Source organism: Amborella trichopoda, chromosome 13 (genome assembly GCF_054954075.1).
Source record: "Amborella trichopoda isolate Santa Cruz 75 chromosome 13, AtrichopodaSantaCruz75HAP2 v2.0, whole genome shotgun sequence".
Classification (NCBI taxonomy): domain Eukaryota; kingdom Viridiplantae; phylum Streptophyta; class Magnoliopsida; order Amborellales; family Amborellaceae; genus Amborella; species Amborella trichopoda.
In genome coordinates this window covers 417,783-440,297 of record NC_142348.1, presented here as the reverse complement: position 1 = coordinate 440,297, position 22,515 = coordinate 417,783, and the positions used below count along the sequence as shown (strand labels likewise).

Here is a 22,515-nt window from a genome sequence, read left to right as displayed (position 1 = left end):
ATCGTCAATGGCGTCGCCTTTGACCCACCATTTTATTAGGAGAAAGGATTGTGCATGTGAAGGAGAGAATTTATGTGATGTTGTGCACACCTAAGTCCGTTGCAGGGAACCCAAACCATCCAATGTGAGATTCACGACAAGCTTGCCTCATCTTTGCATAAATTTTGATGAAACTTCTTTCACAAATTTTGTGTGTGGTCAATGGTACCTCAGTTTAACATTTAACAACTTATGAACGATTGCTATGTTTTTGTGTCAAAGGTAAACTGCTCTTGTGTATTCTTTATTAAGAAATACACAAAATACCGCTATTTTGGCCATGTATGCATTAGTAATTTGACCCAATTTAGTGTCCCAAGTGAAGTAACTAAAGAAAATTGTTTCATGTGGGATAGACCAGATATAAAGCATCCATCTTAAATATGAAGGCAAATAGGTGGTCCATCAAAAAAGAAGTGTAATTAGGTCTAATTTTTTTTAATATAATTATTATTTTTAGTTTTTATTTTTATTTTTTTATTTTTCATATTCATGATCTCCATGTTAAATATTATATATTTTTTAAAAATTATGATCAAATTATATTTAAAAAATATATTCATTATCAAGCCCGCATTTCTACACTGGGGGTTGGACGCATAGAAACCATGTCTGTAACTAAATAATGCTTAATTGTTCTGGATTCAAAAGCAAGTTTGGAACTCCATATAAACTTTTTCCTAAACATTAATGATTAAAAAGGCAAGCTCTAGTAGGGATTCAGCAGGGTCTCAATTCTCTGTAACGACTCATGATAATTCTGATTGACTCGGATAATTCTGAAGTCGACTTAGCAATTTCTTGAGCATTTGATAATATTCATTTCCTTTGGTTGTTGTAGAAAGTTTTCCTTTTGTTTGTTACTAAGATAAACATGCCTTTTACATTTTACAGACACCATAACTTGTGTTTTTGCTCCCTTAATTACTGATACAAATGCACATCAATATCTAAACACTAGACTCAGAGCATACGTAGACTTGTATAAGGACTCGATTTTGTAAAATTCCACTCACAAACTCACTTGTAAATCAATTCTGTATCTTCTGAAACAAATGTAATGCTAATGACATAAAACTTTCACTGAGAGCTATGGGCTCGTCAAACTCTGCGAGTTCACGAATCGACAATTTTGTCGTATCTCTCCCTGGTCTCCAGTGAGAGGGTTGATGTTTCCCATCTTCACCATGGATGATGCAAACTTTCTGTAAAAGAGGCGTGGGTTCGATGCATAGGCCCACACTAGCTCCTTTGTGTACGTTGAAGAGAGGAGGGAGCTATCAGACTGTAAAAGAGCCTTCCCTTGCATGAGGTTCAGGAAGTAATGATTGTCAAAGAAAACCGAAGTTGAATAGTCTAATGGCGTTAGACTGTTGTCCCTCCCTGTAATCGGGCATGTCGAGCGCAAAATTCTTTGAAAGACAGGGTCTGGCTTGCTTTTTCTCTTTTTTTGTTGAGAACAGTAGTCTGGCGTGCTTCCTTCTGCATATTCTTCTTCATCTTGTTCTAGTGGGGAATAGATATGTTGTCTAAAGTTCAAGCACCTTGAGTAGCCAATTGTATGGCTCCCTGTTGATTTCATCCAGCTTCACAACGTTGGTTTTACTTCTGAATTTTGAGTCAGAAAAGAGAATTTGGAATTTTGGATTCAAAATACTTTTCTTTTGGGTTGTTTTTGCTAGACTAAATTCCAAGGAGCAATTTAACAATTAACTGTTGACAAATGTAATTGCTAGAAACAAAGATATTTGGGCATATTGCAGTAATGACTATTGACCAATGTTATCAAGACCAAATTAGCCTGGTTTGTCCAACCCTTTGGATTCCCAACCGATGCCTTGGTGGGCCAAGTTCAAAACTAAAACTGACAAAATGAACTATTGATGGGTTTCAACCAATTGGACACTCATTTTTTATCAGTTGGATTGACCAAACAATATTGGACAACTTTATTAATATATTTCATATATTTAAGTCATTCTTACTATTTTTCTTTATTTAATTTAGCATCCGAACCGGTATTGATCCTCAAACTGGTTCCATGGCCAATTGGAGGTTGATAACATTGATATCGCTATATCCTATGTGTTTGTGTATGTACGTGAGAGAGAGAGAGAGAGTACCGGATAGTGTTACTAGATCTAGAGGGTCCAGACCTTGAGCTTGGAAGTTGGTGATGAGAGTTTGGAGGGTGGAATTCGGTAATGGGATGAATTTATTAGCGCCACTGAAGCTTGCAGTTAGAGAATCCCTTCTCCCCAAGTATACATCCCAATTGGGCCCTCCTCTCTACATGTCAATAGAAAACAACCACAAGCCATACGTTAGTTGAATCTCGTTTCCTGGCCTAATGGGACAAAATATTCAAAGTCTAAACACTTCAAGTCAGGGTTTCAAAAAATTGATGGGGCGAAAAACGCCGGATTGATTCAAAACAATGGAGGGAATGACCAGGTGTAGGGAAGCTCAAAGCCGCCCTATTCCTGCAAAGTGTTGAAAATCTTTTTGTTTTTTCTAAGTCATATAGTACACTGCTCTGGATTGCCGATCCGTACTGGTGAATCAAGAATCCGTAGCACTGATCTGATTTTTAGACCTCTACTTAAAATCCCTACTTACCAATTTGTCAAAAAACAAATCCCTGCTTACGCACTTCTTTCCAAGTGGGAAAAGAAAAAGAAGGTATCTCTATATCTAGCACATCCATGAATTTATCCTCTAAAAGTTTTTACCAGGACGACGGAGTCGCGAGCAGCCATGGCCAAGATATCGGCACAAGAAACAATAGCTGGGCATGCAATCTCCAATGCAAATTTGATAGAATCCACCACCTCGAATCCTTTGACTGAATTAACGTTGGGATCGGCCCCCTTCTCACTCTCTATGCTCCCTCTGCTGTCTAGTAACACCGATCCATCACACCCCTGCCTTTCGTATGCATGTCAAAACACACACGCACACACCCCACAGAGAGAGATGTGAAATTTGTCATGGCTAAGTAGTTAAGGTGTAAGGGCCACATTCCTGATGTCCAAAGCTCAAATTCTAGATACATGTGTACATGTTTGCATGCGTGTATGTGTGGGGAGCATGTGTTTGTGTGAGAGAGAGAGACGCCAAATGACCAAGCAACTATCATGGCTAATTATTTAGGATTAAGAGCAACATTATTGATGTCCATGGCTCGATTTATAGTGAAATGAGTGAGCGTGTATATGTGTGTGTACGTGTGAGAGAGAGAGAGAGAGACCATGACGAAGCAATCATGAAAGTGGAGTCGAAGTAGCGATGCAGCCATGCGAGGATCTTTGCGTATAGCCATGAGGACATGTCTTCTCACAATGTCCTCCACAAGGGGGCATGAGTCTCTATAGTAGCCAGGAACCAGGTAATCGTCACATGAAACGTCCATGGCATTCAAAAGAAGCACAAAAACTAATATAGAAACAGAAGCACAACTGAGAGAGTTGAGCCTCCAAAGACGAGCCATGATGCTTGAACAAAAGCAGCTTTCATGAAGGGCTTGGAGTGAGCTCTTTTTTTATACTTACATGGACGACAACCACCTATATGTTGTTTATTGTTAAGGTCTTCTTTTGCCTCTTTCTCACTAATGCTTTTGGAACTTTCCATTTTTAATCATTTGGGAGCCTACCAACTCCTATACAAATCAAAGCAGATGTATCTACTTCAACTGACATACCTTTGCTACAAACTTTGTGAAATAAAAACTCCCTCTCTCCCTCCCTCCCTCCCTCCCCCCCTCTCTCTCTCTCTTTCTCTCTCTCTCTCTCTCTTACATACACACCTACAGAAATACATACAGAAATAGTGGAAACATAACAGACAATAAATGAGAGACAGCACTGCAATGTAGTAGGAGTTTCAAAGTATGCATCAAAACTGCTTACAGAAACAGAGTTTTTTTTTTTTGCTTTTCTTTTTTCTTAATAAGCAGCACTAGCAGAGGTTTTGCGAGAACCCCACCCGTTAAAATTGCTCCCCCTCTCTTGATGAGGGCCTCCTTGAGCTTTTATTATTCTACTTTTGTATTTATTTTTTCTCTAGAGATACAAATACATAGATAGAGGGGGAGATCATACAATACAAAAACTTCCAAGCCTCTCCACTCGACATATTAAACACTGCCGTATACGAAATATCAATTACAACTCTCCCATAATTGTACAATACTGTGTGAGAGAAATGTGTATGCATTAGTATCATTATTAGCCTCAACATCATATCCTGCAAGTGAGCCTCCAACTGTTACTCTCGTTTCAGAATTAAATGCACTGCAAAACCAACACATGATTTCTTTAAATTTCTGAAAGAGCATGCCTTCCATCTGCATTATAATCACTGGTAAGTAACAAAAAATTCAAGAATTTTCTTAAATAAAACTTACATTCATAAGAGTTTGGGATTCAATACAGTGATGCGTGTAGTTTACTGATAGTAAACTGCACTTCACCTCAACTGTCCATTGTCAACACCGGATTGTTAATATGATCATTCTTCTGCCAAAGAAGACATCGAGTGGAGGAATGGTTCACCTCAAGCATCCATTGTTGACATCGGGCAGTTGCACTTCCACATAATTTACTGTTTTTGAACTACATGCATCATTGTGTTGTACTTTATTGCATTGATTTAACATTTTTGAGGGATTATATGACATTCTATTCGTTCTTTCTAATTTATTTTATTTAAAAAATAATAGAGTTTCCAGTGGTGGTACCATATCCCCTTCTCTTGAATTTCAAATAAAAACTTTCTGCTATAAATTTTGATTCATCTCTTTCATATGTTTATTTGAGCTTTCTTATTTTCATACCTCCAAATGTATGCAAAAGAAGAAAAAGTTTACCAGGTAAAAAGTCATGGGACTTACAGGAAACTGAACATGACAATGATCGCATTGCATATGCATTAAGTCTTCAAAATATGTGTGACAGAAAAAACAGCAATGCAGTAGATAAACATGGAACATTTTACTTACATGAATGGTGTTTTCGGTGTGCAAGAGATCTGCTTTTCCATCCTCAAGAAGAGTGTCCTCGCTAAAGAGGCCTGCCTTTGTAAAGTTCAAGGCCCTCTGGAGCTTGCGGTGATCAAAAACTTCAATTTCTACAAGAAATATGGAGCTCACAGGCCGATGGTCTGAGAGTTTGAGCTCTGCTCTCCCATAAAAAAGCTGTCTGATGCCCTTCCCAAACCAAAGTATTCGATCGCACCTAAAACATTTAAGACATGATGCACCAAGTGAGGGAGGGAGGGAGGGAGGGAGGAGGGTGGGGGGAGGTGAGAGAGAGAGAGAGAGAGAGTCATTGACAATAGACCATAATATCAGGAAGTAATCGCCCAGGAATTGTAAAAGCATGTACACTTGTAACAGAACTATGACAAACTTTGCTTTGGAAAAAAAGGCCTTTAAGCCTGGGTGCTCACGGTAGCGGGATGCCACAACATGACATCAAGCGTTCTATTCCTGCCACTGAACTTCGAAAAAAATAATTGCTTTGGTCCACTAAAACTAAGATAAAATCAGAACATTAGCGATGCAAGTGCGTGTTTTATTTCAAAATATTTTGATCATGCCAAAAGGTTATCTCCAGAGGGGAAATGATGCTTAAGTTAATGGGAAATAATTTGACAGGTAAAACAGTCAAGTTGTTTCAATAGATTACCATGCAGGGGACCTCTTCTTTTCCCCTTCTTTTGCATTTTCTCCAGCATATTTGTCTGAGTTGAACTCATATTTATATGTTGGAGCAAATTCTATCAATCCCTCCTTCCAACCATCAAATACTCGGCCCTTTCTCAGCTCTTTGCACAGCTGCCACATCTCTCTTATGGATCAGTGAATCAATTCCTTCATTTTTCTTTTTGTTGGAAATACTAACAGAGGGATCAATGGTCTTACCTGATCACTGTTTCTAAGTTCATCCCATTGTTCCCTGGCAACAAGTTTCCTTGTCTCCAAATCCAACAAATTGAGACGATAATTCAAATCTCCAAACCAGAATATTTGACTGACCTTAAAGAAAGAGAAGTAAAATAAGCATTTCAATACAGTTGTTTCCAGTCACATATATATATATATATATATATATATATATATGAGCAATGATTTCATGCAACCGTTGTATAGTAATATGATGCAACAACCTTAAAAAACCATTTTATGGCCATTTGTTTGGTCCAAAATTTGAAATATACACTCTTTTTATTCTAATGAACAATTATAAAAAAAAAAAAAATTGAAAACAGAACTTAAAAAGTATTTTTTAGCCCAATTAACAAAGGCTGTTCATTTTGGTGAGATGCTTCGATCTAGACCTTAGAAAGATTTTTTCATTTCCAATTTTTTTGGATGGCTTTATTATCATTAGATGATCAATGTTAAAAAAGAAAAAAATGATTTTGAGTTTATAAAGGCTAAGATCTTACAATTCACAAAATGAATGGTCTAGACTCGTTTTTGGAGGAGACTCATTTTGACCATATCTAGGGTTCAAATTGAATTATTGTTTTTTGGGATTGATTATTGAGATGAAGAGAGTGTGTGTGCAAAATTTCGGGTCATACAAATGCCACAAACAAGTTTTCTAGAAGGTGCGTGTATATGTATATATGAGCAAACAACTTTATCATGACAAACAACTTTATCATGAATCTTGAACCTATGATGGAGGAACATGATTCATGTAGACAACCGCAAAAAAATGGGATAAGGCTTGGATGTTAATTATGACAATGTTACTATGAGACGATTTATCTTTATTACAAGGAGGTCACAATTGCTCCTAGCCATTAAATGACAATTTGGGATGTGTCACAAAGTTCAAGAAACTTCTTTTGAGCTTTGAGTGTAGTCATTGACACACTCAATTGTCTATAGAGTAATGATACCATGAGACCGTCCCACACCCATGTGAGTAGGACCCCAAAGGATCACCATTAAATTTTGACACAAATCTCTAGAAAAGTTATCAAGAAACCCATTCACCCAAATCCCACACCCATGTCATAACTTTTCTACAGATTTGTGTCAAAATTTAATGGTGATCCTTTGGGGTCCTACTCACATGCGTGTGGAAGGGTCTCATAGTATCATTACTCATATATATATATATATATATATATATATATGCATCAAAAATCATAAGATAAGGAAATGCTCACTCATGTGATGGGATAGTCTGAGGATGATCGGAATCGAAGACCGAAGAGAAGCGGGTGCGACGTATGATTTCATTCACATCAGAATTACGACGCTGCTTAGCACCTTGCTTTTGGCCCGAAGTCAGATGAGAACATACGAAACATAGCCTTGTTTGGAAGATGGACATGCTGATAGAAATAGAACCCTGCATCACTGACCATGTGCATCATTAGACACGTCAACATAACAAACAAGCAAATATGTTTATCATAGTTATCATTTGTGTACATGTGTATGCATGTGTGTGTGTACACGCACGCACGTGTGTGGGACACCCCTACACACGTGTGTGTGTGTATGTGTGTGTGTGTGAGAGAGAGAGAGAGACCTTGTTTCCCATGTAACCCATCAATCCAACTCCCACAGGAGAAACTTTCAAGTTGTTTATGTGCTTCCTCAATCTTCTACGGACCCATACTGATACATATATTCCCACCATTTGTTTCCCAATAATGCGCACGTATTGTGCTCGTGGCTCTATATACTTCACAACAGATGCTTCTGGCTCTGTATACTCTATCACAGTTGCTTCTTCAATGTGCCCCTCTGCATTGATTATAGAAGAGTCCATTTCCTTGTTACCCATTAACTCTGGAGAACTAACAGCATCTGGTTCAAGATCAGGCACCTCTGACTCCTCCGGCCATATCAATCCAAGGTTCCCTGAACTCCTATACATTCTTTTCAGCCCACCTTCTGATATCACACTCTGAGGGGCCAGAAACAATGGCTTCCCCAGCCAATCAAAGCCTATTCTCCCTGAACTGCTAAGAACTCTTCTCAACGTGGTATTGGATGAGATAACTTGAGGTGTCTTGTCTAATGAATGCTCAGGCCAATCCAGTTTACTAGTCCTATTATCAAGGCTATACATCCTCTTCAGCTTGAACTTCTTGTTCAATTTAATTACTTCACTTAAGTTTGTATTTTCATCAGCACCATTGGAAAGGGAAGCTTCATCATTTCCCCTCATATCAACTTCAGGGCTGCTGATCTCTTCTTGAAGCACCTCAGGGGCAGATGATGCCCTTCGTCCTGGTGAGGAAGGAGCACTGTAACTTCTACGTTTTGATTCCGATTGTTGAGTTTTATTAAGGGTGTTACGAATGACTGCTTCCCACTTTGGGATTGGCTTGCTATCCTCTGCACCCAATACATTCCCAGCATTCAAGGGGACAACCTCTTGAAAACTACAAAAACGGAGGATAAAAAGCACAACTTCCAAATAAGTGTTTTTGAAATTCTATCATCCCATTGCATGCAAAATTTAACTGCATTGTTTAAAGAAATAATTCTACATTAATAGGGAACTATAGGAATACCCAAATCAAATGTAGCTCATGCTACTATCTAATTTGTAAAGCTGAACTTTCTAAATACTACTGAAATTATATTAAGATGAAAAGTGCTATGGAGAAAATCCCCAGGGAGCATCCATCACACAAAGAAGTTAGATAATCAAGCAGATGTTATACACAATTATTGTGAACATACGAAACTGAAGGGCAATGAAATGCATTTTCTTGGGTACAAAAGCATGTTGCTTCCCCTTCAATACTGTGAGTTCACATTTGAGGTTTTCAACCCTTGTATACTGATTTTCAAGGATGAGCAAGAAGAGCCTAAAGACATGAAAAAAATGTGTAAAATAGAAAAGTTCGCAGCCATGAAAGCTCATAAATTACAAAGCACATCTATCAAGCAATACGCTAGCATACAAGCAGAATTGCACATGAAATATGATCAAGATATGAGGTATGGAGCATTTCTAACTTGTAATATGTATGGTCTAATAGCCAACTAACCCAATAACATATATGTCTGCAGGTCTGTTTGTATGCAGCCACTCATCAATCTCAAGGTGATCGGTTGGAAGCCTTCCCGCAACATTCCAGGTTCCTATTGTCAATCTGCAGGACACCATAAACAGAAAGACCTCATCATAATTACATTTCAGTGTTATAAGGTGATCATGCTGTTTCACAAGTTAGATGTGTTAAATTAAAAATTTGACCTGATATCCTTTGTGCTTATGTATTGAACACGTAGAGTCTCTGATTTCCCTCTTCTAAGCCTCGAGAGATAATCTTTTGATGGTGTTCCTGGTGAGATTGCAACAAAAATACAATTGATCTGTAAGAAAAGTAAAGTGATAAATGGTAGAGGAAAACAAAATCCATCACAGTTTACATGCATTGTCAAGTGTTAGATGAAACTTCCCATCCATCTCACATGAGATTAGGCATATGGCTGGCTAAGTATGACATTGAGAAAGAAGGCAAAAATTTAGCAAATTCACCTTTTGGTATACATACCCAGTACCAGGTCTATCAGTTTGAAGCTAAGGAGCCACTTCAAGGATGTTTCTCTAGAAAACATGCAGTGTATAAGAAAGACGTGTACTGATTCAGAAAATTGTTTTGCCTTTTTGATGATTTGCTATCCATGGAAATGGAAGCAGAACCACATGGAACCCGTGGGGGGATTTAGAAAAAAATTCAAACTTAATTCATGCAGAAAACTTGAGTGATGAAAGTTATATATATTTTTGTATGTGCAAAAGTTGATCCATAATTGAGTGTAGGTGTTCACACAATCATTTTGAAAATTATGATGCAAAGGAAAAAATGAAGCAATTCTCCAGTTGCCTACACAAAAAGGTCTTAAATTTAATATACAATAATTATTAACTGATCTAAAACGCATTTGCAAAAAGGTAATGATAAAAAAGTACCAATTACATTAAAAACCATTGCCATCATTTCTAAACACCACAAGTACATTGTTTCCAACAAAACTTAAGTCAAAGATTTCATAACCGTGTATTAGAATTGAAACTACGTACTGGGATCCATAGTCATAGCAATACTTATAACTGAATTTAAAAAATATGCACGGAAGATAAAACCTTGATACCAGATCAGTAGCTTCAGTCTAATGCATACTCATAGAAGACATATAAGATGCAATAGATAGTGACCCTCTACTCAGTAAATTCAACACTGTAACATACACTATACGGAAGAAATACCAGCTATTCAAGCAAACCAACCCTCAATTAGAAGTGCTCTAGCTGCAAACAGGAATACTGAAGAACTCAACTTGAATTTTGGAAAATAGGAAGATATCGATTACATAGCCAATTGTTCTAGAGATGATAACCGAAGCATATGGTGCATGGACTTACCAGGGATGTTTGAGGCTTGATTACGGCTTACAGATTCATTCCTCTGTTCTCTTCTAGGGGGTTCGTTTTCGACACTTTTTGCATCTTTACACAATGTGCGTGCAATTAGAATTATAAAATGGTAGAAATGAACAGAAATAAAGTTCAATTACTATCTCTTTTAACCATTATACGGCATTTTACTCACCGTCATCCTCACTCTCGGTATCAATTTCATCCTCGCTGAATTCATGAACCTTGGGCTTAATGTTCAACCACTTTTTCATGACAATGGATGGCCAAAAACGCTGCAAATACAAGAAGACAGTAACTTTTAATTTCTTAATAATATGTACAATGAAGACATGCCATCTGAAAACACTAGCATATGCTGACTGTACCTCAGAACTCTTTCCTCTCCTTGCTCTCATGGTGTTTGGTCAAGATGAAGATCAAGCACAGACAGTCAAGTGCCACATGAAAACAGACAAAGGTGTATGTTGAACCTTTGAAAAGGAATAATAGGCTTCCCAAACAAGATCTACAGTGCTTCTAAAGAATAGGAGCCACTGGCCAAATGATCAGAGGCACAAAATTTATGGATTTCAAGACATCAGGCAAGAACAACTTGATTGTGAATTTACATATATTGAGTGATGACCGAATAATTGCCGTAGAAGCTTGTGGATGTTTCAAGACAACATTTAAGAAATTGTGGATTGCTATGATTCGAAGACTTTGGCTAAGGTCCTCAGAAAACAGAGACGGATGAAATTCGTGAAATTCAAAAACACCTGGCCAGGAGAAGTTGAATTTAAACTGTAGATTGCTGATAATTCAGGAGGGGGGGGAAAGCTCAGGATAAGGGCCTTCTTGCCGAAGGGAATGGGTAGGGCAGGATGTGCATGCGCAAGTTGACATACGGCACAATCTTTCAACTTCAAGATGCAGACTAATTATGATCCTCTAATGCATGTCTAGTATCTAACGTTAGATAAGAAAATGAATAAAAATGTAAGGCCTGTGGAACGGTCTCTCAAAATCAGTATGTCACACACAGAATGGAAAGCCCAAGTCACTTAGTGCCTAAGGCACCTACCCAAAAAGAACACCATGCCACAACCAAGGTCCTCACATAATAAATGGAACCATTGGTCTCGATAAAACTGGTTTTAAACTAAATCTGATTATTGAAAGACCGAGATTACATGACGAAAAAGAACAAGATAAAAACCAGGCAATTATCAATAATGTAGGAGAAAGCTAAAAAAAGCAGCAGACTCCTGATCCTTTTTAGGCAATTGGAGCAGCCTTCTAATCATCTGGGAGTGAAACAAAGTTTTAGGGGAAGAAGGTTAGGAAGTGCATGGTTTGAAGATGAAAATCAAACTCTGAACAACTGATTAGAAGAGGATAAAGACACAATTCTTAACAAGTCTAAAAGCTTCATATGCTGAAGTCCATTGCCAACTTTCATTTAAAAGAGACTTGAGTTGCCACAACGCTTGTTCTAGCTTAATTTTCAACTTGAAAAAAATGAGATTGTATAGAAGGGACCATTTACCGTTAATAAAAAGAGGTCACAATATTTTTTAACCATCTGATCTGATGTGAAATATGATTTATTGGGTGTATCACAAAAGTTTGAAAAAAAAAAAAAAAAAATTGAAGTTTCAATAGAATAAATGGAACCCTCCAATTTCACATCCAATGGTCAAAGATTAACTGTGAACACCTCGTACAAAAGGTAAATAACCTGTATTTTTTTATAAAAAAAAGTCCCCACCAAAAAAAAAAAAACTCATAAAATTGTTTATGCAATGGAATCCATTTCCTTTTTTCCATGACCTACCGCCACAAGTAGCCAAAAGCTTTGCATGTAAACAAAGACCAAACAAAAACCCAATTGCCAAAGCAAAGCCAAAATACACAGATGGGAGTGTTTAGAAAAAGAGTAGTTTAATAGACCTTGAATGGTCGACATTCACACCTCCAAAGTCACACACAAAATATATAATTGCAAACAGCAAAAACTTCTCCATAACAGGAAACACCCACGTTTTCATAAAAAAAAGCCAAATAAAAAAACAGCTAAGGCAGCCAGCCAATGCTGAATTTTACTAGCATAACAGCCCTACTTAGATTGGGAAGACCCCAATACATGGAGATGGAGGCATAGATACTAAAAAAAACAAAACCAGTGCTGCACAGCTGGTCAGAAAGTGACACATGGCTCTGCTTATTTCCTGCAAAAATACGAAGAGAAGACAAGAAAAGGTGGGTGAAGATCTGGGTTTGGAATAATATAAATAGGACATGCAGAAGAGCCGAAATAGATGTTGTAATAGTAAGGGCCGCTTTGTGGACCCTCAAGCGCACTAACTATCAAGGCAAAACCTGAGCCATAGAAATATTTTGATTCCCTTTGAAGTCCAACCTCTTATCATTGGTCAATTCTATAACCGTATATTTATTTATTATATTATATATATAAAGTGGGCCTAAAGGTCAGGGAGGGACCAACCTTGAGAGAAAACAATGTGAATGAGAAAGCCTTGATTAAAACAATCAAAGTGGCGAAAAAAAAGAAAGCCTTCATGAAAATACCATAAATTTTTTTTATGGAAAATGGTTTGACAAGGTGCAGTCCTATTAAAATAAGTAAAGTCTCACCTTATAACTCATTGTAAATTGGAATTCAAGCGTTAGAAAACCTTTAAATCGATTATCACGGCTTCAATATTATGATTGTAAAAAACATTAGGATTTCATGCTCTAAAAATAGTGTATATTGCAAAAAATTATCTAGACCTTCTATTTCGTCCTAAAAAATAAGTATTCACAATATCTATTCCATTTTTTGATATTTAAATTTTATCGTCGATGTTGGAAATTAATTTCAGAGCATCATGGAGATTTTAAATGCCGAAAGTGCTTTCCGGATGAGGATTTAAAGCGAGGCTTTATTTTGTTTTCATAAAGCCTAAGCCTTATAAAAACTTCATCCTTTTTTTAATTTCATTTTCTCAATAATTTAATATTGGCCGGTAGTAACCATCAAAAAGCAGATCTGTTCCTTAAACAAAGTACCTTTATGTACAGCTAGGAACCCTTTTGAAGAGAACAAAACAAGTAAGATCTCTTCAATGTAAGTGGACCGACCCTCTTGATCTTGTGACATATTTTTATAAATAATAAAAATTTCTGCCAAGATCCAAATCCTGAATCAATAGAATATGATTATGATAACTCATCAAAAGACTTCATTTTTCCGCTACCTTATTATTTTTTTGTAAACATTTACAATATTTAGGGAGATGGTCCTGGTCTAGTATAATATTTACATATCGCTCTATGCGTAGGGTAAGGTAAATTGCGAATTTATTATCATCATCATCAAAGTTTTTTTTTTAATTAATTGGAATCGACTACATGAATCTTGATCTGTCATTATGATGTATTAAGGGTCATACCCTCAATGAGACCATAAGGCCTTATAAATATCCTCTATACGATATGTCCTCTATCTTGTACTTTTTGTTATATGATTTGTCCACTATCTTTTTCATGTCATTTCCCTTAGTGTCCTACAAATATGTTCGCTAAGGGAAAGTGTTTCGATAGAGCTGCAACCCTATCAAAATAAGTAAAGCCTCACATCAAAACTCATCTTACATAACAGTTTTGGTGTCAAAAAATCTTCGAATCATCTCGGCCTTGACCAATATGGTCATGAAAATTAAATTATGATTTCAAGCCTAAAAATATTGTGTATTGTAACACAGTATCTAGACCATTCATTTGGCCTTAAAAATAAGTGTTCCTAGATCTGCACGATCTGTACATTTTTTTAATTTCAAAATTTTTATTATCGATGTCGGAAATTGATTTTAGAGCCATAGTAAAGATTTATGTTGCCAAAAGTATGTTCCGGATGAGGATTTGAGGTGATGCTTTATTTTGTTTTCATAAAGCCTAGCCTTTATAAAAACTTCATACTCTTCTAAAACCTTTGGAAACATAGTTCTAAAATAACTTTTTTGTGAGCTAAAGCTGAAATTAAGTGAGTCATTTAATGGCCATGATACCCCTAATAACGCTTATTACAATCAAATACTACATTGATTTTGGGTGGGCCAAACTTGGGTGGACCGTTGTACCGGAATCCCAAACTTTTGTCCCCTTGATTTTAGTTTGGTTTGGCAAACCCACCCATGCAACTCAAATTTATCTTTTTGCAACTTTTCAGTGTTCTTTTTAGGTAATTAATTAATACTTAGCAATTGATTATGAAAAGTAACAATCCCCTAACCTGGACATGCGACAAAATGATGATGATATATCAATGGTGATTGCTCCACCTCTGAGGACCTGACATCAAAAGCAAGAACACCACTTCTATTTTTCCTAGTGGATAAGATCTAAGGATTATGACATGTTTATTTTGATAATTAAGTAATAATTCTTGTCTAGATCTATATTATAAACTATATAAGAAAAACATATAATGAGACCATTTACCTTTGCTTCAAGGTGGTCACAATAAATCTTGATCATTGGATGTGAAATTAGGTAAATACATTTACTTCATTGACAAATCTCAAAGTTCAAAAGATTTTTTCCCGAACTTTGTGACATCAAATCTATCAAATTTCATATCAAATAATTGTAAGTAATTGTGACCCTTATTCCAAAAGTAAATGGTCCTCTTATACAATCTCATAGGTACTTTGTAGTCTCTTCCTATATATATATATATATAATATCATCACTAATATTATTATAATAAAATAGGAAATAAGTCCTTCCGAGGCCTAGATCTAAGCATCTCCCTAAAATAGAGTGTTATAAGTGTTTACAAATTGTACCTTCTAAGATGGTTTTTTAATATTGTTTTGTTATATCACTAGAGGCTATTACATGAAATTACTTGAGATAATGGACGACAGGTAATGTGTTACGAGATGAATTAGAACTCAAAATCTTTTTTTCTTCTCATATTCATATATATCAATCTCAATATGATCAATTAGATGTTTTCAACATCAAAACAACTTTCATGATGGATTTGTGAGGTACACCCTAATTCTGCGTGTTAATATATATATATATATATATATATATATATATATATATATATAATAATGATCTTATGAGACCCTCTTACACCCATGTGTGTATGATCCCAAAGGATCATCATTAAATTTGGCACAGAGTAGAAAAGTCAAGTCGCACACCCATGTGATAACTTTTTTAGAGATTTGTGTCAAATTTAATGGTGATCTTTTAAGGTCCTACACACATAGGTGTGGGAGGGTCTCATAGGATCATTACTTTATATATATATATAAACCTTCCAATAGCTAGGTAGCTATAATGAATAGTAATATAGGTATAACCTCAGCCGTCAGATTTTCATCATGTGGTTTAGAATGCATATCACTATATGAATTTTAATATTTTTTCTATAAATCTGATTAAGAAGAAATTTTGGATGTATATACCTAACACTATTGCAAACCATATGAAAATATAGAAAAATTATTTTCAATAATTTAAAATGACTAAATTACCCTCATCATTTTTCAGGGGTATTTAGATCATTTTATATTTTGAGAAATACTTTTTATATAGTTTTTAATTGTGCACCCTATTTTTTAGTACAAATGTCTAAAATTTCATTATGATCGAATTTCTAAAAAAATATTAAAATTCATATCGTGATATACATTCTGAACCACATGAGGAAGATCTGACGGCTAGGATTCTACTTATATTACTATTTATTATAGTTGCCTGCCTAGCTATTATTAGCTTTTTTCATATATATATATGAAAATTCTTCACAATGCCTATAGGCGAAATGAATAGTGATTTCGCCTACCCTCATCACCGTCCAAATTTCATCATGCGGTCACGATTGTCAAGTAGTGTTTTATTTTTCTTTTTTTTTTTACAAATCGGAATGACCTGAAATTTGGAGGGTATATACATCTTATTGAAGCGCATCTAATAATAAAAATATAAAAAAAATTATCAGCGTAAAAATATTGACCAAAATACCCCTAAAACTTTTCAAGGGTATTTTGGTCAATTATTTTCATGTAAAATATTTTTTTATATATTTTTCCAATATTCTCCTATTTTTTATGAATACAAGCTCTAAAATTCAGGTCATTCCGATTTTTTTTTAAAAAAAAATGAAAAACTAAACATTACCGGACAGTCGTGACCTTGCGATAAACTTTGGACGATGATGGGGGTAGGTAAAATCACTGTTCATTTTTTCCTATAGACGTTGCGTATTGTTTTTATATATATAGGAAAAGTCTTCCCAATGCCTATAGGTGAAAATGAATAGTGATTTCGCCTATCCTCATCACCGTCCAAATTTCGTCACTCGGTTACGATTGTCAAGTAGTGTTATATATATATATATATGTATATAGAAAGAAAAGAAAACAAACTTTAGACCTTTTTAAAAACATAATTAGCTGATACTAACAAAGCAGTTAATTTTCCTCCAATATCTAAGGACTTTGAGGAAAGATTAATTAGTTGCGAGTTAAATATGAAACAGTTGACGAATTTGACCGGTCACACAAATTAATGGAAGAAGGGCCAATTTATAAAGAAAGATGAACACTAAAAAGAAGAAATGGAGAGGAAATACACATTGAAAAGAAATGCAGAGAAGGTGAGGTTAATGCAAAGAGGAAATGGAGAGAGGGGGCCTTTTCCCAAATTGAAAGCTTTGGGCCGGACGAGTGTCGTAGAGCCAAAAGGTCCGCATGAGGTCCGTGTATGAGAGAGACAAAAAAGAATAAAAGTGATAGAGAGAGAGAATGACGACTCTTGCCGACGTTTACTTTATTCTTTGATGCGTGAGGTTTCAAACTTCATATTATTGAAATAAGGTGCATTTCAAAACTATGCTGGAAATGCATTTTCGGTGCCACAAAGTCTATATGAAAATTTATTGTTGCCTTTTATTATAAAATTTAAAGTTTTAAAAATGATGATCATAAAGTAGATTTATTATAAACACTAAAAAATCTTGAAAATAAACGGTTTAGATAATGTATTAAAAGATGAACTATTTTTAAGACTAAAAAACTTTTTTTTTTATTGTCGATGATTCTCGATATCGAGATAAACGATTTGAGCATTTTCTAACATAAAAACAACTTTCTTTGATGGGATTTTTAGGCACACCGTACTCGTACATGTCGACACCTTATATAAACTTTTTCCTTCTTTGATTGGTTTTGGTTGGGGAGAGAGATTGAGACTCAAGCTTTTGCGCCACTTGATACACGGATTTCACCATCGATGATAATGAATGGACAAGATGTTATTGTTTTATGATCTCGATCGCTGATTTGGATGGCAAGTGGTCGGTTTAGGATGGTATAAGTCCCAATATGATTCTCCCTATAACCCCACTCTTAAATATTTTTATTTTTATTTATTAATTTGGACCGATTTGAATCTAATTTGGATCGCTGATTCAACAATCTATTGCCGATCTATAGGTTTAACAATTTGGGCCACCAATCTTTAGAGAAAGGGGTTTCTTATTTTGGACTTTATGCTCAAATAATGACACATCCTCACCCATCTGATTTCGAACCTAATGATCAATAATGATTTTGACCTCTTTGATCAAAGATAAAAAAGATTTGGTTTCTATGTAGTCAAGCCAACATATGTAGAAATGTGGGCCTATTAATAAATTTATGGATTTTTTACTTAACTTTTAAGGATATGTAATCTCTAACATGGAGATCATGAATATGAAAAACAAAAAAATTATAAATAATAATTTTAGTAAAAAAATATTAGTTTCCATTATTTTTAGATGGACCACCTGCTTGTATCCATCTTTAAGATGGATACTTTACACTTTTTGAACCGCATATGTAGTTATGCGGTCCAACCCGTATGAAACAATTTTTCAAATAAAAACGGTTTTATTGTTGACATCTTCTAAAACCACGGCCAAAAATTGATACCGAAACTCAAAAGCCGCATCTTATTTTTAGCTTTTATGACAAAAGGTGATGCATAGCTAATCCTAGCTGCGAGCTGTCAGATATAAGATCCGATGGGGTAGTTAGGGTTTTCATTGACCACGCTTGAAATTGGAGGAAATTTCACATTTGTGTGCTTAGGTGGAGAGCATAATTTTTCATTGACCACTCTTGAAATTGGTAAATAATCTCGTTGTATGCAATCCCTTCCTAAAAACTTCAATTCAAATTCTAAAGCAATTCTCTCTCTTTGATATGGAGAAAGAGAGAGGGCTTCACGTTTCGTCTGTGCTCACTCAGACTTGTGCACTTGCACTTGAATATCATTCGAACAGAAATGCATGATGTGTTTTTAATATTTAGAAAGAGAAATGGCCTGTATCCAACTACAGGGGCACCTGAAGAGTCGATGACAACCTTTAGAGAGAGAGAGAGAGAGAGAGAGAGATTTTTGAAATAAAAGCAATGTTGTGCAATGCACGTAGTAGCAATGAATAAGCAAAATGAGCACAAGAAAACAAAGGCAGAGAAAACCAAAGCCCTTTCTACATCACACCAACCCCAAATTATTGGCCTAACAAAATTTTATGTGGGGGACCAAAACCTTGAAGAGAACTCAAAACCCCATTCATGGAAACAGCGTGACCGCTCTCCTAAACTGTCCATGACATTTGAAAAGATACCAACAAGCATTGTCTGACTAAAACAAAAATAGGATGGCCCGGCCAGGTCAGCCGTCACCTGGCCCGGCCCTAGCCCTAGCCAAGCCCTCGTGCCATATTTTGTATCCCAGGTCGTACCTTTTAAGGCTGGGCCGGCAAAGCAAGTTCTCAAGGTTGTAGAAAATTATGTGAGGAAACTGTTTAGTAAGGAAAAAGTTTATATAACATGTCAACCTTACATTGTAAAAGGAAAATCTTCTCAAAGAAGTTGTTCCAATATTGAAAAACCCTAGAATGGATTACCACGGCCTCAAAATATATTAACATAAAAGATAAAAAAATCGTTTTAAAAATAGTGTATCTTGTAAAACATTAACTAAACCATCCATTTTAAAAAAAAAAATTAAATGTTCATAAATCTGACGTTTAGATCTTTAAATTTTATAACTTGAGCAGAAGGTAGATTTTTAGGCCATTATAAAGGTCCCAGTGCTGAAATTGAATCTTTTGGCAAGATTTAGAGATGCGTTTTGTTGTGATTATTTAAGGTTGAGACATTATCACACCCATGTACTATATACTTCGGAGAACATGGTAGCCTCCATTAAAAAGCCTTGCACAAGTAAAATCCGTGTTGGGAAGGAAGAGCCGTGTATGGAAACAATAGGGTAGCAAATTGAGAACAAGAATCATATTCTCGCCATTATCTTAGAAACAATAGTGGTGACTTTCACCAATAATCCCTATGCAAGCAATGCAAATTATGTACTCTCTCTCTCTCTCTCTCTCTCTCTCTCTCTCTCTCTAGCAATGCAAATTATGCACTGTTTATTTAGCAAGGCAAATTATGCTAATGCACATTGTCTCGGACGTTGTTTTCAGCGCTTCGTGCTGACTTTCCCTTCATGTGTGGTTTTGGTTTTCGTTTGTTGCTTCTTTTATTTATTTTTGCCTTTCTGTCTTCATCATCTTAATGAATATCGTCTTTTTTCAAAAAAAAAAAATTCTCTCTCTCTATATATAAAACAATGCAAATTATGTCCTTTACGTATCAATTAGGGTTGAGATTTTACTCAGTTTGGATCCGAAACTCGAATTTCGAATCTTATCTGGATTTGGGTATGGATCTTATCTGAATAGTCATTTGGATTGAATCCAGGTACAGATAGATCATATCCGGATCCGACCCAATTATCAAAATATTATATATTATTTTATAGATATAAAATAATTTTTTTAGATCCGATCGGATCCGGAATATATACTTTTCATATCCAAATCTAGATCCGGACCCAATCCGACCCATTCTCAGCCTAATAACAATGTAAATTATGCTCCCACCGTCTTCCCTCCCTCTCTCTCCACAAACATAATATAAGATCTCACCAGTGGCAGTAATAGAAAACGAATTAGCTACTCTCACCAGTAATCCTTACAGGAGCAAGCCCCATCCTTAAAATGATGGAAGCGCTTGCGATCCCTCACAATTATATCCCAAGCAAAAATCTTCGAGATCAGCGTGGTGGCGGTGTGGCAATCGCCACAAACTCGAAGGTTTTTCACTACCCGGATGAAAGACCCAGGTCTCAATTTGATCAAACCAAATGCAATTGCCGGCTTCCCAGTATGACTAGTCACTATTGTGCTCACTTTCCTCCTCATCCACATCAAAAAATGTCCCCTTGCTCGTGGGTCCATAAACCTCTCTCTTTAGAAGCTTATCGATCTCATCCAGCATTTTGTATATGCTTTCAGCCTCGGGATGAGATCGATCGCCGACAAGAAACTCATGAACAAATCCATCCACCTCAATTAGGCTGCATCCTGGTGGTTTCGTTATTCCATGATCTTTCATTTGGTTTCTAACTCTGATAACCTCATCCCATGATCTTGTAGAAGCATAAATGTTGGATAAGAAAACATGAGCCCCTCCATTAAGAGGATCTAAACCCAGCATCTCCTTTGCCGCAACTTCTCCTATCTTCACATTCCCATGGGCATTACAGGCCAAAAGAACGGAGCCCCACAAGGCAACATCAGGCTTTACCGGCATTTTCTTGACGAACTCCATTGCCTCTTGCAAAAGACCTGCGCGTCCAAAGAGATCAACAACGCAACCATAGTGTTCGATTGTGGACTCAATTCCATAGTCCTTCATGATCTCGAGATGGTGAAGACCCACTTGCACAAGCCCTGCATGGCTACATGCTGACAGAACACTGGTGAAGGTCACAGAGTCAGGAACCACACCCCCCACCCTCTGCATCTCAGAGAAGAGAGAGAGTGCCTCTTTGGCCATCCCATGCATGGCCAGCCCTCCGATCATCACGCTCCACAAATGCCCATCCCTTTCCACTGTTGCATCAAACAAACGACGTGCGGTTTCAATGCTTCCACACTTGGCATACATGTCCACAAGAGCAGTCTCAAGTCTAATGGTCCTCTTCAATTTGTTGGCTTCCATATATCGATGAACCCAACTTCCTCGATCCAATGCACCTGAGTGGCCACAAGCCGTAAGCACAGCGAGCATCGTGACCTCATCAGGCTTCACCCATGAGGCTCTCCGCAGCATGGTTTGAAAGAGTGAAATGGCCTCACGATGCCTCCCACTGTGTACATAGCCTTTCATCAAAGCATTCCAAGAGGTCACATCTCTTTCATCACATCTATCAAACATTTTTCGTGCCAAATCTATAAAGCCACAAGACGCATAGAGATGCACAAGTGCAGTTTGTATAAAAGCATCTGAGTCCTCGAAGCCGTATTTGATGGTGCTCGCATGGATGCTTGATCCTATGTTGAGGTACACGAGTTGGGTGCAGGCCTTCAAGAGGAAGGGGAATGTGTAGTTGTTGGGGATGAGACCCTTGGACAAGAGCTTTTTGTAGAGAGCGAAAGCTTCAGATGGGTTGGAACTCTGAACATAGCCTCTGATGATGGTGTTCCATATGTAAATGTTTGGGGATTTGATGAGAGCAAAAATGCGGCGGGCATAGTCGAGGCTGCCATAGTTTGAGAGGGCGCAAAAGGCTATGACTCTGCTCACTTTGAGGACATCTTCGATTTCGTGGTTTCGGATCATTTTCGCGTGGATGAGTCTGAGCTGGTTCATGTGGGTGCATCTTTCTATGTGTTGGAGGAGGGAGAAATTTGACATCCAGCGAGGTTTTCCACGTAAATAAGAAAGGAAAGGATAGGCACCGGCTATAAACCTTAGTGCATTGTAGGGTATGCTCATGGAACGCAAGGGTAGCATGCCTTGTGATACTGCTCAACACATGTGCATGATTTATGAGAAATGAAAAACCCAATATCAAGGAGTAAGAGAGAGAGATGCAAACTAGAAGACCAGGAAGGGGATCACAATAACATAGAGAGAAGAAA

At 36.7% G+C, this 22,515-nt stretch overlaps 1 protein-coding gene and 1 pseudogene across 21 annotated transcripts; both read right to left on the bottom strand.

The window, feature by feature from the left end:
* Positions 1-836: 836 nt before the first annotated feature.
* Positions 837-11,536, bottom strand: IP5PII (myo-inositol polyphosphate 5-phosphatase 2). 20 transcript variants are annotated; one of them, XM_088856040.1, is made up of 13 exons: positions 10,835-11,536; positions 10,642-10,741; positions 10,455-10,538; positions 9,282-9,369; positions 9,073-9,177; positions 7,596-8,457; positions 7,228-7,420; positions 5,966-6,074; positions 5,730-5,878; positions 5,042-5,276; positions 2,772-2,963; positions 2,163-2,328; positions 837-1,608 (listed from the first exon to the last, which is right to left on the bottom strand). In XM_088856040.1, exons 7-13 carry the CDS (start codon positions 7,416-7,418, stop codon positions 1,130-1,132), a joined length of 1,521 nt encoding a protein of 506 aa, XP_088712166.1. In that variant the 5' UTR covers positions 7,419-7,420; positions 7,596-8,457; positions 9,073-9,177; positions 9,282-9,369; positions 10,455-10,538; positions 10,642-10,741; positions 10,835-11,536; the 3' UTR covers positions 837-1,129. The 20 variants fall into 20 exon arrangements, 9 of the variants coding, with proteins under 9 accessions (XP_088712166.1, XP_088712160.1, XP_088712162.1 ...); XM_088856034.1 differs by having other exon boundaries at positions 7,228-7,412; XR_016047821.1 differs by having other exon boundaries at positions 1,036-1,608.
* An 8,981-nt stretch (positions 11,537-20,517) lies between these two features.
* Positions 20,518-22,513, bottom strand: LOC105420911 (pentatricopeptide repeat-containing protein At5g66520 pseudogene; annotated as a pseudogene). The gene has a single exon (XR_016047811.1). The product of XR_016047811.1 is annotated as a pentatricopeptide repeat-containing protein At5g66520 pseudogene (transcript).
* Positions 22,514-22,515: the final 2 nt, after the last annotated feature.

Excerpts from the sequence above, each read along its gene's own strand:
- IP5PII (XM_088856034.1), bottom strand. The coding sequence starts at position 10,864 with ATGAGAGCAAGGAGAGGAAAGAGTTCTGAG. Across the intron at positions 5,879-5,965 it reads AACTTAGAAACAGTGATCAG|CTGTGCAAAGAGCTGAGAAA; the intron begins GTAAGACCATTG and ends GAGATGTGGCAG. Across the intron at positions 5,277-5,729 it reads AAGAAGAGGTCCCCTGCATG|GTGCGATCGAATACTTTGGT; the intron begins GTAATCTATTGA and ends TAAATGTTTTAG.